Raw genomic sequence first — 20568 nt, 5'->3', positions numbered from 1 at the left:
CAATCTCTGGAAACTGAAGCAGCGGCGCGCTTAGGTGAGAGCCCGGCCGCAGCGGAACTCGTACACCGGCGCTCCGATGAAGCAGCCATCGTGGTGTAGTGCCGACACAGCGTCATGCAGCATGCGTAGATGGCTTTCCCAGGATGGCTTCGGGGCTCCCGGCCTCACCGTAATCCTCTGCCGTGGTCGCAAGCCTTCGCCACCTCTTCGTGAAGCTCAGGAAGAAATGAGGCGGGCTTTGAGAAGTACGCTCATCCGAAAGGGAAATACCATCCAGCCGGGAATGAAAGGGGGGGGCGCTGGTGCAAACCACTCGCGGCTGAGACTCATCGCGGCCAACACGAGCATTCGCCCCGGCTCCTTCTCGATGTCAGCTCGTCTGCTGGGCTTCTGAGCAGAAGGCGCGAGATCCTCGGAGCTCGCCCAGCCCTCACTGCCCAAAGCTAGCAGAGAGCCCGTGTCCTCTTCCCCCGACGCGGCCCTGAGATCGACTTCCTCGGACGACGCGCCGGCAAACAGCGGGCGCTGCCCACCGGGAAGCGATGCAGGGGGGGCCGGTGAAGCAGGGCGAACCGGCGAGCTCGGTTGAGCTGAAGACGGTTCCGGAATCCGCTGGAAGCGATGCTTTTACGGCGCCTCAGCGCAGCGGAGAATGCAGGCTCAGAGAAAAAGGCCAGGCGAGTCCTCAGAGTCACCATGGCAACAGCTCGCAGTGGGGGCATCCGCCATCAGCGAGCGAGCGCTGCATGATCTTCACCCAGGCAGGAGACACAGATGACGTACCGGTCTCCCTCGCTGAGTGGGGCTCTGACGAGCCGCAGGAAGGCATCTTAAAAAAGACGCGAGCTCTTTTACGAGTGTGTGTCGCAGGGCAAACACACACACACACACATAAAGAACAGCTTGGATATAACAGGATTGAAAGGATATAGGCGCCGGATAGCGCAGCAGGAACGGCAATGGAAGGCGGCGATGCCAGCAGCTTCAGAATGGCTCGTCCTGCTGATGTGCTTTCTCAGACGGCGCTTGCTTCCTCCGTGATCCAGCGATGCGTGAGCTTCGCTGAAGAGATGAAAAATCAGGTGAGTCAGCCTTTTCGAGCTCCTTTTATAGGTTGAGCCACACCCGTTTCGGCGGGAAGTGGCAAGAAGGGCGCGAAGCGCCCTTATTGGTCTGATGTTGCATCAGCCCGCGCTCGATAGGCTGTGCAGTTGCCGCAGAACAAGCCAATGAGCGAACGAGCCGTCTAGCCTATGGCTGTGTACTGCTGCAAATGCGCTTTACAAAAATACAAAATTAAGGATAATTTTTTGCTTCAGTATTTCGTGAAAAGAGACTTTTCCCGTAGCGTCTTAGCTAAGACGCAGTACGAGAGAGCTCTCGTAAGAGAACTTGTACAAACTTTACTTTTTTTCTGTTAGTATGGTGTTGTTGCCAAATGATGAAGATAATGCTTACACAATTATGAAGATAATGCTTACACAATGAAGATAAGGCACTCACTTAAGATTAACAATTTTGTCTTGCAGAGCCTGAATTGGATGCACCAAAAGTGCTGGACAATATTGCTAAACAAGTCAACCAGACAATCAGAAGACGGAGACACGCTGGTGATGATGACTACAACATTGAGGTGCTGCTTGGTGTAGACGATACTGTTGTCCGTTTCCATGGGAAAGAGCATGTGCAAAACTATCTCCTCACCCTGATGAATATTGTGAGTATCCCATCATCTTTAGGATTTAGGACTTATCATATATATTAGATTTATTAGTCACATTTTATTTGACCAATTCTCACTTTTAACTAACTAACTATGAATTTTTCCTCAATAAACTCCTGATATATATATATAAATACTCTGTTTATTAATAGTTAGTAAGGTAGTTGTAGGTTTGGGTATAGGGTAGGATTAATGGATCTAAAATATGCTCGTGCAGAATAAGGCATTAGCATGTGCTTTAAACAGTACTAATAAACAAATATATTAATAAGTTTGAATAATATTCATTATTATTAGTATTAGTAGCAGCAGCATCAATATTATTTGCTTTAAAAAAACAAACACATTTTTAAATATTTTTGAAACTGCAAGAAAATAATTTTTAACATGAAGATTCCTAGACTTAAATCCCCTAAATCCGCTCAACTGGCCCAAAACTGTCTAATGATGGCCCTTGACCATCAGGCCTTCTTTATTTTTGAGCAATCAATTCTTTTCCTCCTCATAAAACCTCTCCTCCTGATTAAGTCTTCTAACAGACATGTAAAAGGAAGGGAGTGGTGCCTAAGTGTCCTTACTTATTTGAGGAATTCATTTCAAGATGATTTCTGATGACAAAATACCTCTCTGCCAGCCTGCAGAAAGTAGATGGCGGCAGTCAGTGTTTGCTTATACACAAGTATGTCAATAAGCTGCTTCTGTAAAGAGACTGACCTCACATGAGGGGTGAAACTGTCCAGATGTGATCATGTCTCTGACATTTTCTGTTTTGGGAGGAAAAACACATTCTTAGGCTCGCACAAGAAACAAAATTGAATCTCCTTTGTTAATCTCTACAAGACGGACATATTACTCCTTGTGTAAATGGCACTGTTCTGAGGAGAGTTTTGAAACATGACCACACATGCTCTGTGCAATCGGTGTATAATAACATCACTCATCAGGTTTTAAGGATTCAGCATGTAATCTGTGGGTTCTAAGGTTCAATTTCAGAAGTCCTTCCTCCAGTAGATGTCCCTGCTGCTCTGTTCACCAGTGCATTGAATGAGATGCACACTATAAAGTTTAATAAACTCTGACAAATGATTGGCCCATAGATAGTACTTTTTTCACTCATAAGTATTCCACTGAAATCTCTGTCCTGATGTCCATAATCTCTCCACAGAGGTATATAACTGCAGTTTTGACCCAAAACACATTCAGCATACTGTATATAAATAAATACATTCAGTGTAATTTATTCACTTGTTTGTTTACATTTATATAATTAACTTTTTTATGCCATCTGTAGCCCTAAGACCTGTCTAAAAACAACTTCTATGCCCAAGAGAGCCACTGTCACGAGTTTGAGGTTTTATTTATTAATTTTTATTTATTTACATATTTATTTGTTTTTTTCTTCTTCTGTATGCACATTGCTCAATGATTTTTCCTCAATAAACTGGAGTGGTTTCGAGCTTTCAGAATGTAATGAGCTCTGTATAAAAATGCAACCTTCACACAAGCAGACTTCTGTGATTAGGTGCCTTGTTTGCTTATTTAAAGCAATGTTGCCTGAAGAGGACAATTTTCTGAATCAAACAGAGCTTCTTTTTAATTGCATGAGATGTCTGGGAAGAAGAGAGGGGGCAGTTGGTAAGAGACTTACCATCCTCTGCTGATTTAGAGCGTCTGTGTTCATATGCCAGTGAACGATTTAATCATTCGCAAGGGTACATTTTTTATTTTTATTTTTGTGCTGCTGACTACAACAAATTACTACACTAACACAGATCTGCTGAGGCATAGTTTTTTCATTCTGTGGCCCTCCTCTTTTTTTAAAAGTTGTCCAAGCATTCAATGCAGAAATATAATAATATAAAATATAATAATATAAATATAATACAAAAAAAAACAGTTTTATTCTTAAATATATATTTCCCTGCTGAGTGCAGAGTTTATGGACTTAAAGCAACAATGTACAAAAAGAACATACATACATAAAAATATAAATTTATTTTATTATTATTATAAAAAATTGTCCTGTGCAATATGGCAGAACAAAGGGACCATGGCAGTCCTCCTGCATGCTTGCACATAAAGCTCATTCTGATTGTTCATGCTTTTTTTTAACAAGAGAAGAGATCTCAGTACAAATTGAACATTGTGTGTCTGTCTGTTCACTGATGTGCAAAACATCAGGACAACGTGACTTTTTTGTTTACAGAATTATATGTTAGAAACTGATTAAGTGGGTCAGCTGGCCTCAATGTCATGAGAACAACAGTCCTAATTTGAGGTGTTTGCATCAGAACTTAATTATTATCATTTTATTATTATATTTTGATGAAGCATTTGTACCTTTTATGATGTAGTCACTGGGTACGGCCCTGCAACCTACATTCAACCAGAAAAAAGTGTGCCTCCAGAATGCAGCACCCCACACAGCAGCCTCTTAACTAGGTGGGAAAGGAAAAACATCTGACTTTTTAAAAGACCTCTGTATGACCAGCTCAACACTGGACCCCTTTCATTTACCAACCTTTCATAGGCTTTTCCATGCCAGCCGTAGCCCCAAGACCTGTCTAAAAACACCTACTATGCCTCAGAAAGCCACTCTTACAGGTCTGAGATCCCATTTCCTCCTTCTCTCTTTATCTCGATACTGTTGCAGAAAAAAACGTTGCTTTCTTTGGCTCATTTTCAGTGGTGGTGAGGGTTTAGAATTGGGATGAAGCTGCATTGTTTGTTTTCTGCAGTCCCTGGAGTTGATAAAATCAGTAGCTGTCATAGATGACTAGGTGGAGGATGACGCAGCTTATTTCCTTTTCCCCCCTTTGTGCCAGGATCAGTGTTTTGTTGTTTTATTATGTGGAGTTTATGTGATACAAAATGTTTTATCATGTTTTTGCAGGTGAATGAGATCTACCATGATGAATCATTAGGAGTGCACATTAATGTTGTGCTTGTGAGGATGATCATGCTTGGATATGCTAAGGTAAATTACTATTAAACAGTTCTATCAAAATGAATCTAAACATATTTTTAATGACTTCATATAAATTATAGTGCTTTATGTCAAAAACATAAATATTTTTTTCATGACCATTTCCCGCACTCTCTTTGACCTGCACTTATAACAATTTATACTTTTGCATATGAATATACTCTGCAACTTTTACAATATGTTTTTTTTTAGTTTAAATGAGATCACTTAAGTGTAGTCACATATAAATTTATAAAAACTCCTGTATGAACCTATTTGTAGATTGTGGTAATAATCTGTATTTCATCCACCGTCACTAATGTTGCACTGTTGTTTTAGTGTCATTGAGATGCTATATATATTTTTTCTCTTTGTATTTATTTATTTCAAGTAGCAGCAATGTTTTTAATGGTTTTTGTTTTAAGCCTAAAGTATACTTCGTTTTTTATGCATATGCTATTAAATGAAGTATACTTTTGAAAGGTGGCATGTTTTACTGTAAGCATACTCTAGTGTATGTGTACATACTTTAGGTAAGAATAATAACCCTGAAATGTTGCCAGGTGCATTTCTAGGTAAACATTCAGAAATGGAAATGAAGTGCCGACACTTGACAGTTATATACTGTAGGTTGTCTACTAGCACGCCAGTTGTTTTTAAAACATCTGTAGTCACCCGAAAAATTAAATATAAATTAATACAAAAATTACTGCTGGAAAAAATTTGCCCAGAGTCTTAAATAGGTTACATGGGACAATTTCTTTCCACTAGAGCTAATGTGACATAAAGCCCTCCCCAATTTCATCACAGGTCAGTTGCCACCAAAGTTGAAAAATGTGGAATAATTAGCTATCAGGGAAGAGCACAACAACTGTCTGCAGTCTGGCCACTTACTGTATATTAGTCCAATTATGAGAGGATCAAAACTTCTCTCCATTCGCATTTGAAAGCAAAAATACATAAATATTTTCTAAGCTCATAATACGGTCAACAAAGAAATCATTTCATGTCTGTGTTGTAATGCACAAATAATTGCAACATAGTTTGTTCTCTGCATTAGACATTCATACATAATGTGATTAATAGCTGAAATGTAGGGAAAAATCATCAACCCGTAAAATTGCATTTTAGTTTATTGCACTGGTATTTACAAACACAAAATATTGAGTTTCAGCTTTAAGAATCTCGAAAACTCTCTTGACTATTAGCAAACAAGAGTTTATCTAAAGAAACATTACATAAACAGACTCCAAGTGATCTTGGTGTAATTTTAAGGTGTTTTATAGATTAATGAATGTTTAAAGTGTCCCCTAATTAAACTTTTCCTTAGTCCATCAGTCTCATTGAGGGTGGCAACCCTTCGCGAAGCCTAGAAAATGTGTGCCGCTGGGCAGTCATCCAACAGAAAGAGGATACAGAGCACTCTGAGCATCACGACCACGCCATCTTCTTGACCCGGCAAGGCTTCGGCCCCACCGGCATGCAAGGTTTGACCTTTGGTGTTTGACATGCCTCTGAATTTCAAACTTGCCCTGTCCATCATAATTTTCCACACACAAAATCAAACATCTTAGATATGTTCATTCTGTGAAAAAAGGTCAGTCTCTCTCTCTCTCTCTCTCTCTCTCTCTCTATCTCTCTCTCGCTAATACTCCCTCACAATTCCTACAGGATTCTTTCAGCACCTCATCAGTGCTCTATGAAATACCAACCTGACAGAACCCTGGTTGGTGTACAAGCTCTGCTTTAGACAGATTGTGGATGTGTAAAGAGGTTCACAGCATTAGAAAAGGATAAGCAGAGAGACATGAAAGCATACTTACATAAGCACATAGGAAAAAGGGATTTTGTTGTCCAAGGCTCAAGGCAGCTGCTGAAGCAGCAGTCCTCTCAGAGCATATTTCCATCAGCACTCCCAAAGTTCACAGTGCACTTTTAACATATATTCAACCTGACAGGAAAACTCATTCTTTTCCTGAGGAGAGCACTGATCTCAGCATGAAGTGTTTATGCTGTCACTGCTACTATGACATTTCCCTTATCATGCCACTATCTGTACTCATGGCCCTCGTTAAACCTCCAAGAAGAGCACTTTGGCCTCATCAATTACCTGCAACACATTCAGTGGCTGAGCTGAGTTCAGAGCCAGTGTGCTTTATTGGCTTTTTGACAACAGATACGAATGAAGCTTCAAAGCTGAGATCTTCAGTCGAGCATCTGTCACAGTTTTGTAGGCTTGCATCAAAGGATTGTTTCATTCTTAGCGGTGCATGGTGCGTACAAACACAGCCAAAGTCCCTCCTGTCTGATATCAGTCACAATGTACAGTTTCACACTGAAAACAGCACTGATTTTTTTTTTTTGCATCCAATCAATGCTACCAACTTTGAATTATAATGACTTATTATTTTGACTTTTAGGGTTAGTTTATCCAAAAAAGAACTTTCAAAAACAGGTTTGAATTTTTTTCTTCTGTGGAACATTAAACATTGTGGGGTTTTTTTCTCAGTGTTCTTAAGAATATGTTCCACAGAAAAAAGTCGTACAAGTTTGGAACAACATAAGGGTGAGTAAATGATGGCAAAGTTTTCATTTGTAAGTGAACTATTCCTTTAACAGTGAAATAATTTGTGTGCCATTTGCATTACTAAGTGGATTGTTTGGACAGGTTGCGAACTCAAGCCTTTAATTCAGCCAGTATTTCTGTGTTTGACTGATCGGAATGCTTTGAAGAAAAAAGTCAGTGTTTACTTTTTGAGGAATATATAAATCCTAATATGGTGAATGTTATTGCGTTTCATCTTAATATTTATGTGACACTACGCCCCCTCCACCCAGACACGTGAAAACCAGCGCAATTAGCCAAATCACTTTGTACAACAAATGCCATTTTAACATGAAAAAAAAAATCATTTTAAAAACTGAGAAGTTTTCTTTTCACATCACTCATTTGCATTTTATCTAAATTTGATATATTTAAAATGTATGCTTGATTAACTCTCGTCTGTCTACAGTTCTTGACACCATGCCAGATTGTCAGTATGTTAGATCAATTGCATACTTCACTGTATAACACTAGAACAAAATGTCTGTTTTGGTCCAACACAATGAAATGTGCTGTAATGACAAGATGGAAAGTGACATTGTTTTGGCACACACAGATATCTTTGCATGAAAGACTCCATCTGGTTCACTCGCCCTCTAATAATCCTGTTTCAAGCACATTGCTAAGGCCTCTAAATTATCAGCATGATCAAAACATAGCTGAGGTTCTCAACCTTTTTGGGACCAGCACCCCTCTAGACTCATTATCCAGGTTCCTTACCACCCCATCAAATAAAATGTAGTCTAATCATCTTCACTGAATAAGTCGATTAATATTTTGTTTATAATGGGGAGTATTATTATATTTACAGTACCATTTAAATGTTTGGGAGGTACTATTATACAACCCGAATTCCGGAAAAGTTGGGACGTTTTTTAAATTTTAATAAAATGAAAACTAAAAGACTTTCAAATCACATGAGCCAATATTTTATTCACAATAGAACATAGATAACATAGCAAATGTTTAAACTGAGAAAGTTTACAATTTTATGCACAAAATGAGCTCATTTCAATTTTGATTTCTGCTACAGGTCTCAAAATAGTTGGGACGGGGCATGTTTACCACGGTGTAGCATCTCCTTTTCTTTTCAAAACAGTTTGAAGACGTCTGGGCATTGAGGCTATGAGTTTCTGGAGTTTTGCTGTTGGAATTTGGTCCCATTCTTGCCTTATATAGATTTCCAGCTGCTGAAGAGTTCGTGGTCGTCTTTGACGTATTTTTCGTTTAATGATGCGCCAAATGTTCTCTATAGGTGAAAGATCTGGACTGCAGGCAGGCCAGGTTAGCACCCGGACTCTTCTACGACGAAGCCATGCTGTTGTTATAGCTGCAGTATGTGGTTTTGCATTGTCCTGCTGAAATAAACAAGGCCTTCCCTGAAATAGACGTTGTTTGGAGGGAAGCATATGTTGCTCTTAAACCTTTATATACCTTTCAGCATTCGCAGAGCCTTCCAAAACATGCAAGCTGCCCATACCGTATGCACTTATGCACCCCCATACCATCAGAGATGCTGGCTTTTGAACTGAAGTTGATAACATGCTGGAAGGTCTCCCTCCTCTTTAGCCTGGAGGACACGGCGTCCGTGATTTCCAACAAGAATGTCAAATTTGGACTCGTCTGACCATAAAACACTATTCCACTTTGAAATAGTCCATTTTAAATGAGCCTTGGCCCACAGGACACAACGGCACTTCTGGACCATGTTCACATATGGCTTCCTTTTTGCATGATAGAGCTTTAGTTGGCATCTGCTGATGGCACGGCCGATTGTGTTTACCGACAGTGGTTTCTGAAAGTATTCCTGGGCCCATTTAGTAATGTCATTGACACAATCATGCCAATGAGTGATGCAGTGTCGTCTGAGAGCACGAAGACCACGGGCATCCAATAAAGGGCTCCGGCCTTGTCCCTTACGCACAGAGATTTCTCCAGTTTCTCTGAAACTTTTGATGATGTTATGCACTGTAGATGATGAGATTTGCAAAGCCTTTGCAATTTGACGTTGAGGAACATTGTTTTTAAAGTTTTCCACAATTTTTTTACGCAGTCTTTCACAGATTGGAGAGCCTCTGCCCATCTTTACTTCTGCGAGACTCTGCTTCTCTAAGACAAAGCTTTTATAGCTAATCATGTTACAGACCTGATATCAATTAACTTAATTAATCACTAGATGTTCTCCCAGCTGAATCTTTTCAAAACTGCTTGCTTTTTTAGCCATTTGTTGCCCCCGTGCCAACTTTTTTGAGACCTGTAGCAGGCATTAAATTTTAAATGAGCTACTTAAGTGGATAAAAGTGTAAAATTTCTCAGTTTAAAGTTAGTTTTAAAAGTTAGTTTTAGTTTCGGGTTGTAAGAAATTAAATAATTAAATTCAAGGATTAAATTGATCAAAATATTATTATTATTATTATTGGGGGGGGGGGGGGGGGGGTAAGAACAGTAATTTACAGAATTCTTAAACATGTTGGTCTCCACAGGACAATTTTTAGAGAAGAGATTTAAAATTCTTCTTCTTACCCTGGAACCATTGAAAACAGTTTTTACTGCTGTGACTTTACCTCTAAATTTTAGGTGGATTTTTCAAAAAGCTTTAAGTGAAAAAAAAAATTATCCCATAGTTTTAGAAAATACCCAATTTTTAAGAATACATTGAATTCCCTGTTTTCTGTCTGAACATGGTAATTTTGGTGGGCAAATATCACATTTACACACATAAATGGAAGAAATGTATTGTATTTCTTAGATTTTGTGAGAATATTTCAAAGTTTGCTTTCAAATACTTAAAACAAAACTAAATAGAAAGACGAGATATGTATGGTCTCCTCCTCAAAATAGTTACTATTTTAGTGCTGTCCATTAAATTTCAATTTCAATTAAAAAAAAAAAAAATTCAAAGCTTTTTTTGTATGTCAATGTGAGTGTGGTGTGCTTTACGATGTTGATATGTTCCCTGTCTTGTATTGTACATGCGCAATAAAAATGCTAAATGTGCAATAAGACGTTTAAAATTACAGTAAAGACAATAATACTAATACAGATTTCGATTTTAAATCATTTTAAATAATCTCCATTTGCCATTTTATATTTATATTTTAGTCTATTGGTTTCATTGAAAAGGGAAAACACCTCCACACAATTATTGAGAATCATAAACATGTTCAGCTATACACACACACATACATAGACACACACACACACACATATATATATATATATATATATATATATATATATATATATATATATATATATTATTAGTGGTGGGCATAGATTAATTTTTTTAATCTAGATTAATCTCACTGTAATCTTGAAATTAATCTAGATTAATCTACCCAAATTACCCAAATAAAATTGACAAGTATTTGAGAAGGGGTTTATCAAGCTAGGTGGTGCATTAGAAAAGGGGCTCATCTCCTGTTTCCAAAATGCATCCCTTACACCTGTTTCACACATACTCCGTCTGCAGTGCGTATGAATTGCATATTTTTTTACGTACCCATGTTAACGGATTCCAGTTGCGTTCCAGGAGCGGTGCGTCTGCAGCAGTGCAGCGATCGTTTACGTACCGAGTAGCGAACTGCAAACGCGTTCTGTGTGAAAGCACATCGAGGCCGTGCTGCACCACATACGTAACGCACACGGACTGCATACGCACTGCAGACGGAGTATGTGTGAAACAGGCGTGAGCAGGGCCGTAGCTGGGGTCAGCGGGGCCCCGGTGAAGGTTGTACCAGTGGGCCCTGTTTGAAATTGTTTAATTTGTATGTTCGTTTATTTTTATTTATTTGTGCTATTTACACAATGTTTAAGTTTTTTTCAAGTTTGTAGGTGTCAAGGTACAGAAACCAAATAATTAAATGTTAAATAGCACTGGATAGTCTTCAATGTAAAAATTAAATATACAATCAAACCTACATTTATTAAGACACCTTCAACATTTCTCACATTATTACAGTTTTGCTATATATATCAAAAATTATATCTGGTGTCTAAATAATTTTTGGTTTGACTGTTAAAACTACAAAGTAATTCAGTCAAGAGCAGTGAGTGATTTTCATTTTCATTTTCTTGGATTAACATTACAGCAGTCAGTAGCTAAATTAGGCGCGGTCACTTTAAGAGACGATGAACGCATCTAATATAATACACATCCCATTTTTTCCTCAACTCTTTACTTTCACTTAAGAAATAACTGACAGTTTTTTCGAGCAAAATTTCCAAGGTGGATATTTTGACATGTATTTGTCGGCACAAGAGCAAAAATAAGCAAATGTTGTTTAATATAATTCGATATTCAAGTGTTTTGAGACGCCTTTCTCTGCATGAGCCCTGAACACCAGAACACCGCAAATACTGAATTTGGCTCTTTCACATCTTTTTGTTTGTTCAAACTGCGATTTGTTCGTTCAGGAGAACTTCGCAGAAGAGAGCTCGGTTCAGTGTCACTGTCTGTGATACGCGGCTCTTGATCTCTCTCGTGTGCACCGAACACAGCGCGCGAGTAACCAGCTACTCTGTTCAGCTTTTCCGCGTCTTGTTTTTGGATGCTTTAATGTTTAAATTTGACAAGCGGTAAGGATTCAAACACGTGAAAAAGATAAGATTTCGTGACGATGCGCAGCAGTGGCCCGTCAACTGTCCTGAGCATCTTTTTAGGCTGGCCTCAGCCAGTCGGTTATATAAAATATCAAGGTGAAAGTCATCATAGCAGCTCCCATCCCAACTTTGAGAAAAGATTAACGGCGATATTTTTTTTATCACCCGATAAGAGTCTCACGTTAACGCAGCACGTTAACGCCGATAACGGCCCACCACTAATATATATATATATATAATATGTATATACAGTATACATATATACAGTACACATCTATATATAGATAGATAGATAGATAGATAGATAGATAGATAGATAGATAGATAGATAGATAGATAGATATTCCAAACTCTTATTCAATTTATCAGACTTACATGCCATGACTCTAGAGAACAGACTTAAAAAAAGAAAACAAAAAAGAGAATCCTATTTGATGGATTCTGATGGACAATCCTTTGCAGGGTTGTCAGCATCGCTCTGCTCAAAGTATGACAATTACACCAAGCAGTAAGCTGTCAGAATGTTGTCTCAATGGGCAAGTTATGACAGAATTGATAAACCCTAGTAACTCTTTCATCCTCTCTGTCTGTCTCTGTCACTCACTCACTCTCAGGATATGCCCCTGTCACCGGGATGTGCCACCCTGTCCGCAGCTGCACCCTCAATCATGAAGACGGCTTCTCTTCTGCCTTTGTTGTGGCCCATGAGACAGGACATGTGTAGGTTTTTAAACGCAAAGATGTGCTTTTCAGCCATTTCAGATTGGTGTTAGGTTTTGTCAAGTGTTTTGTCACTCCATTTGATGTTTTATTTGTGGTTTCTCATTTTAATAAAAAAAAAAAGTTTTGATACTGATTTAGATCACATGCATGTTTTCAGAGTAACACTTTGGACACAACAATATGTCAATGTCTCATACAGGGGAACATGCTTATGTCAGGATATTTGATAGATAATACTTTATCATCTTCCTTAATCAACATGTTGTTCAAAACATCCCTGGTGTTCATTTTTGAGCTCATGTTTAAGAGTCCTTGCTCTTGCCAGATCCCTTTTGTGGGTTTCAATTCCTCTTTTGACAACAGTTGCACAGTCTGTAGGCATCTAACATTCAAAAGGGTTTCAGAAAAACTCACCACCTACACAGAGATTAGTCATGGAGTCAACCTCCTTATCTTCTTCTCCATTTTGAAACCATTGTCCAGGACTTTACCATTTCAAAGATCTCTGTCTCTATCTGTTTATCTCTTTCTTTCAAATGCTCTTATCCAGTTTTCATTGAGCACATGACAAAGACTGGTAAACTTTCATTACTCTGAGTCTGCTGCATCACACCACTTTCCTACTGATAGTCTTTGATTCAGTTTGGCATTATCACAGACTGAAATAACATTTTATTTAATTCGATGCGAGATGTCAGGGCCTCTGAGATTTTCTGGTTGGCAGCCACATAAAATTGATTCCACCTTAAGCCTCTGTCCTTTCTGTTTTCATACCAGTCCCCATGCAGACTTCTCCATCTGTTTGACATTTGTGATTTAAGAATATATTTTCTCATTAAATTAGCAATACTTCATTGTCAGATATGTAAAAAATGTTGCAACGTACAGTGTGCCATACATTACCGTTCAAAAGTTTGAGGTCTGTAAGATTTGAAAGGTATGGAATTACATTTGCTTCAATAAAAATGAACGTAACTTTATAATCCTGAACGTAACCTTTTCAGAATCTATCAAAAATATGCCATTACAAAAGAAGAAAAACACAATGAAAATGAAAAATATTTGCACAAATGTAACAGGCTCTTCAAATATGCTTCATTTTTGTTAATGTTTTTCAAAGATTCGTTTTCGCTGATCGTGGATTTTGAATTCATTGCCACAGATTTCGCTTATGCTTCGCAGTTTTTCGTTTGGTGTTTTGACACAAACTCCTCGTGGGGGCGGGCTTAACAGTGATCTACTCTGATTGGATAGTGAGCTTCTGATGGACAGGTGCTCTCTGACTGGGAAGTACAGACGTTACTCAGTGGCGCGCGCCGCACGTATTGAAAGCTCTCGTGGTGATTTGTATTACTATGTAAATATTATTTGACCTTCGATCGTCTCAGTCTGTAAAGATGAGCTCTTGTCCTTCAAGACAGCTTGAAGTAAGCTTGTGTTACTGAATGACAATAATAACCCCCAACAAACTGTTTCACACTGTAACATGAAAAACTTGTATCGATGTTATTGGTTACTTCAGTAACACAAGCTTACTTCAGGCTGCCTTGAAGGTCAAGAGGAGGAGGAAGATGATGCCGCTCCGTGTCTCCCGAGAGCTCATCTTTACCGACTGAGACGATCGAAGGTCAAATATTATTTACATATTTAGTAATACAAGGCACAACGTATTGCATACAAATCACCGCAAGAGCTTTTTTTTCTTTTGCTATTTTTATGAATGCAGAGAACAAAAAAATACAAAAGAATAAACATACATCACATAATATCAAACACCAAAAATCAAAAACAATAAATAATAAAATAGAACTAAAGAAAAGAGGGCCAAAATCTAAACAAAATCACACATGATCAAAGGCGGAGCAAATTCAGTCCTTTCTTATTAGTAGATACTGAGATTACATTCAAATAGTTTTCCATTTCTTTTAAAAAAACAGAAGACAGGTTTACAGTTGGAGAATTTGCATTTGTGAATGTGAAATTTGTTTAGGAATTTTTTTTAATTAATAAGAAAACTTATATTTTTATTTGTGGGGTCAGAGTCATAATACCCAAATATAATGTTTTTCATATGTACTGAGAAGCCTGGCAAAATCGTACACTTGACAAACACACCAATGTCATCCCAAAGTTTCTGAGTGTAGTGATGTGACCAAAATAAGTGTACAGTTTCTTCAGAACTCGAACAAAAAGAGCATGTAAGATCAATGTCAGATTTAAATCTTTGTATAAACTTCTTTACAGGGTAGAACCTGTGTATGAGCTTAAAATAAATTTCTTTCACTTTGTCTGTGAAAAATAACTTTTGCAGCAGAGACCAGATTTAATCACCATGAGAGCTTTCAATATGTGCGGCGCGCGCCACTGAGTGACGTCTGTACTTCCCAGTCAGAGAGCACCTGTCCATCAAAAGCTCACTATCCAATCAGAGTAGATCATTGTTAACCCCGCCCCCATGAGAGATTTGTGTCAAAACTCCAAACGAAAAACTGCAAAGCAAAAGAGAAATCTGTGGCAATGAATTCAGAATCCACGATCAGCAAAAAAACAAATCTTTGAAAAACATTAACAAAAATGAAGCATATTTGAAGAGCCTGTTACATTTGTGCGACTGAGTTAATTTTTTTCATTTTTATTGTGTTTTTCTTCTTTTGTAATGGCATATGTCTGATAGTTTCTGAAAAAAGTTACGTTCAGTTTTATAAAGTTACGTTCATTATTATTGAACTAAATGTATTTCCATAGAAAGACATGAATACTTTTAGAAAGGATGCATTAAATCGATCATCAGTGATAGTAAAGGTATTTATAATATTCCACTATATTTCTATTTTTAAAAGTGCTGTTCTTTTGAACTGGTTTCCACAAACAGTATTAAGTAGCACATTAGAATAATTTTTTTGAAGGATTGTGGGACACTGAAGACTGGAGTAATGGTTGCTAAAAATTCTGCTATTAAAATAGAAAACTAAATATAAATATAGCCTTGGTGAACATAAGTGATTTCTTTCAAAAACAAGAAAAACATCTTACTGACTTTTGAGCAGTAGTGTAAATGTGTATGTATGTGTATACATGTATGTAAGTATATTTGTTTGTTTATCAGAATCTTTTCTAGGCTTGTTCATTGATGATTAATATACATGAGAAGTGAGATTTTGGTCCAATCAGACTTCAGTGTGGGTGGGTATACTCACTACAGTGCTGCAAAAAAGACCAAAACGACTGACATAATGTCACAGCTAGTCAGATTAACACCAAAAACAGCTTTCATTGCTTTGTTGTGTTTCGCCTGGTCATATTGTAATTTCATACCCAGTATTAGGGAGGTGTCGGAGGTTCGTTCCTTATGCAGATATAGCTATGGTAATTGGAGTAGAAAATGTTACTTCTGGCCATTGCTGCACGCTGATGTTCCTGCTTACCATAATCATGCCTTGTCTGTAGACTGGGAATGGAGCATGACGGTCAGGGCAACCGCTGCGGTGACGAAACAGCCATGGGAAGTGTCATGGCCCCTCTGGTGCAAGCAGCCTTCCACCGCTACCACTGGTCGATGTGCAGTGGGCAAGAGCTGAAGAGATACATTCAGTGAGTTCACACTTCTCTTTTTTCATGCCTCTCTTGGTTTCCGCCTTGAACTTATGTGCATATTTTAAGTGAAAATGTGTCTCTTCACAGGTATGCCTATGATATTGTATTTATATTTTGATTTAAATATAATTGATATGATATTATAGTTATTTATTTATTTGGTGTCACCTTAAGTTCAGTCGACTGTTTGTCTTTTTTGTTTTCTTGTAGGAAGCACTTTACATATGTGTTTGAGCTCTTTTTAATGGCTATTCTGAATCTGAACCTCCTTTGAAGTCATTGCCAGACAATTTAGAAATATTGGTTTGAAAAATACATATAATAGAAATAATATTTGAAGAGATAACTGTTTCATCTGCATACAGTTGCATCTCAATAAATTTGATTAATGTTGTGGAAAAGTTCAGTAATTCAATTCAAATTGCAAAACTTGTATTAAATAAATGCAGTGCACACAGGCTGAAGTAGTTTAAGACTTTGGTTCTTTTAATTGTGATGATTTTGGCTCACATTTAACAAAAACCCACCAATTCACTGCTGTTCTCTCAGTTGGACTTACCTGACATGCTCTGCTGAGTTCATGCAGCTGTCACCTAATGAGCAGGCGATCTGAATCAGGTGTGTTAAATAAGGGAGAAATGCAAAATATGTAGAGCGGTGGGTCCCCAGTACCAGGATTGAAAACCATTGGTTTAAAGGTAACGGGTTTCTCTGATAAACCTCTTTATTTGAGGTAATTTATTCGCTTTAACCCTCATTGATTCACTCAATCACTTAAGCAGATATCTAGTGCCCCTTAAAGGGTACATAACATACACAGTTTAACCTAATCTCATGTTAATCTTGAGTACCTATAGAGTAGTACTGCATCCTTCATATCTCCAAAAAGTCTTTAGTTTTATCATATTTATAAAAGAAAAATACAGCTTTGCGATTCTCTCCGGAAAAAGCCGAGCCATCACTGAAACGACGATAACACAAACACACTTGCTACACTCCGTTGCTGCCCTGGAAAAACAAACTGCATCCACTGTTCATGTAACACTGGGTTCTTTTGGAAGCTGAACATGGTAAACTTTCCCTCACATCCAAAAACACACTTATTTGGAGACATTCTCAAACAAATCCTATGCAGCGCTGCCGACGATTTCCCGATGAAGCGCGTTGATGTGCGCGGTCTCACTCTTCTCTGGTTAACGTGTGCGCGGGCGCGCTTTTCCGAGAGAAATGCTCATATAAGGAGTTCCACCATTGTCTATGTCATTAGATCCACGATCGAAAAAAACCCAGCCGAAACTTGTACCAACCCGGAAGTAAGATTTTCAGCCCAAGATTTTCCAGTCATTTGTCCAAATTATAATATTTTTTACTTTAGCCATGTTTAGCATGGGAATCCATCTCTTTAACACTTTGAACAACTCTGAATACATGAAACCCCATTGTAGCCCGCCTTTAAGGATTTTCACATTTATTTAGGCTGCGTTTTGTGACGGTGGGTATAAAGATAGTCTGGAAGCAGATGCGAGATTAACAGTTTAATGAGATGAGATGAAGATAAATACACAAACAAACAATGATGCTGAGACGACGACACTCCGTGGTGGTGGTGAGGAGGTGAGGAATCCTGATGGTGGCGGAGAGAGGGTGAGTAATCCGAATGATGACGGCGTGTAGACAGCAGGAGAGGATGGCACAGGAACTGCGGGGAATAGAGCCGAAGGTAAATGTCCGTGGCTGAGTGAACGTGCCAAGAGTGGATGAGGTTCAAAGGTAACACAGACAATTCCAATGCATACAACACTAAAGCAAACGGAAAGGGAAACCACATTAAACAAATAACAACAATCTCACAAACACAAGACGTGAGAGCTGGTGGCTGGTACCCTACGCTACACTGAAACGGAGAGAGGCCCGTAGCTGGCACTGGCAACGAATTGTGGGCGTACTCCACCATAGAGAGTTGTTGACTCCAGGAAGAAGGATTCTTGGAGACCAAACATCGCAACGTCCTCTCTAAATCTTGGTTGGCTCGCTCAGATGGTCCGTTGCTTTGGGGATGATAACCCGAAGACAAGCTAACAGACGCTCCTAACAATTTGCAAAACTCTTTAAAACTCAAAATTTGGATATAAACTGAGATCCCCTGTCCGAAACCACGTCTACCAGGAGGCCATGAAGCCGAAACACGTGATCTAGAACAGTGACCGCTGTCTCCTTGGCTGTCGGTAATTTGGGCAAGGGAATGAAATGTGCCGCCTTCGAGAACCGGTCCACTATGGTCAAAACGACCATCATGCCATTAGAGGGCGGGAGGGCGGTAACAAAATCTAGAGCAATATGTGACCAGGGTCTCGAAGGGACAGACAGCGGTTGAAGAAGCCCATCAGGAGGTCGGTTAGATGACTTACCACTGGCACAAACTGAGCAAGCCAAAACAAAATCACGGATATCGTGAGCCATATGTGGCCACCAGAATCGTTGTCTAACTAACCCATTAGTTCTACTTATCCCTGGGTGACAAGCCATATTAGAACAATGACCCCACTGAACAACTTCGGACCTTAACTCCTCCGGCACAAATAAACGGTTCGGTGGGCAACCGGACGGAGGCGTTACCCCTGGGAGTAACGGGACGGGTGGAGGGATCAGAAAGATGTGACAAAGAATCGGGTTTGACATTTTTGGAACCCGGGCGGTACGATTGGGAAAATTCAAAACGACCGAAAAAAAGTGCCCACCGAGCCTGCCTGGAATTGAGTCTTTTGGCAGTTCTAATGTATTCTAAGTTCTTGTGATCGGTCCAAACAATAAAGGGAACCCCTGAACCCTCCAACCAGTGACGCCATTCCTCTAATGCTAGTTTGACCACCAACAACTCTTTATTGCCAATGTAACAATTATGTTCGACAGGAGATAGTCGATGTGAGAAAAACCCGCAAGGATGCACCTTATCGTCCGAAGCAGCACGTTGGGACAACACTGCTCCTACCCCCACCTCTGACGCATCGACCTCCACCTCGAACTGCCGTGTGGGATCAGGGGCCACAACGATGGGAGCAGAAACGAAACGGTTCTTGAGGTTAGTGAACACAGCCTCAGCAGCGTCCGACCACCTGAACGGAGTACTGGGAGAGGTCAAGGCTGTCAGAGGTGAGGCTAGTTGGCTGAAATTACGAATGAAACGTCGATAGAAATTGACGAACCCCAGAAACCGCTGTAGGGCCTTACGGGAATCTGGCGATGGCCAATCTATCACAGCCTTAACTTTGTCAGGGTCCATACGCATACCCTCGGACGAAACGATATACCCTAGGAAGGGGACAGACTGTGCATGGAATACGCATTTCTCCGCCTTGACAAAAAGCCCATTCTCAAGTAACCTCTGGAACACTCGTCTGACGTGTTGAACGTGTTCCTGGAGAGATGAAGAAAAAATCAGTATGTCATCCAGGTAAACATATATAAACTGATTTACCATATCTCTCAACACGTCATTCACGAGTGCTTGGAAAACCCCGGGCAAGTTGGAGAGCCCAAACAGCATCACCAAGTACTCAAAGTGCCCTCTAGGGGTATTAAAGGCGGTTTTCCATTCATCCCCCTTCCTGATGCGGACCAAATGATAAGCATTGTGTAAATCCAATTTTGTGAATATGGATGCTCCCTGCAACCTCTCGAAAGCTGAAGACATGAGTGGTAAAGGATAGGTATTCTTAATAGTAATGTTGTTCAGCTCTCGATAGTCAATGCAAGGTCGCAGAGAACCATCCTTCTTACCCACAAAAAAGAACCCCGCCCCCGCTGGAGAAGAGGAAGGACGGATGAACCCAGAGGCTAAGGAATCAGAAATGTATTTCTCCATGGCCTCCCTCTCAGGAATAGAAAGAAAGTATAACTTGCCCTTAGGCGGAGACTTACCTGACACTAAGTCTATAGCACAGTCGTAGGGACGATGCGGAGGAAGAGAAGCAGCACGGGACTTACTGAACACTTCCTTCAGGTCCAGATACTCAACGGGCACAATGTGACAGTGTTAGAACCCCATTCCACTCATGGATTATGTTTGGACAACCAGGGGTGACCTAAAACAATGGGAGCAACAGGGGAGTCCATGAGAAAAAAGGATATGATTTCTTGATGGTTTCCAGACATGATCAGTGTGATGGGTTCTGTATAGTGCGTGACGTGAGGCAGTTCCTGGCCGTTGAGTGCGGTGACATGGATGGGGAGAGACACAGGAAGGACAGGAATGTTCAAGTGATGTGCAAGTGATGAATCAATGAAATTACCTTCGGCTCCGGAGTCCAGAAGGACGTGACACTCGTGATGTAGATTCTTCCACCGCAGTTCCACCGG

The 20568-nt window shown here is 39.6% G+C and overlaps 1 protein-coding gene across 1 annotated transcript in view; it reads left to right on the top strand.

Moving 5' to 3' along the window:
* The window catches only part of LOC132139442 (A disintegrin and metalloproteinase with thrombospondin motifs 3-like), a 125309-nt gene that overhangs the window by 55119 nt on the left and 49622 nt on the right, over positions 1–20568 (top strand). Inside the window, exons 5-9 of the mRNA XM_059547803.1 lie at positions 1530–1717; positions 4617–4700; positions 6019–6175; positions 12510–12615; positions 16066–16209. Of these exons, the coding sequence (XP_059403786.1) occupies positions 1530–1717; positions 4617–4700; positions 6019–6175; positions 12510–12615; positions 16066–16209 (679 nt within the window). The remainder of the gene's footprint in view (positions 1–1529; positions 1718–4616; positions 4701–6018; positions 6176–12509; positions 12616–16065; positions 16210–20568) is intronic.

The sequence above is a fragment of the Carassius carassius genome, chromosome 4, assembly GCF_963082965.1.
Source record: "Carassius carassius chromosome 4, fCarCar2.1, whole genome shotgun sequence".
Taxonomy (NCBI): Eukaryota; Metazoa; Chordata; class Actinopteri; order Cypriniformes; family Cyprinidae; genus Carassius; species Carassius carassius.
This window is presented reverse-complemented; position numbering and strand designations above follow the sequence as displayed.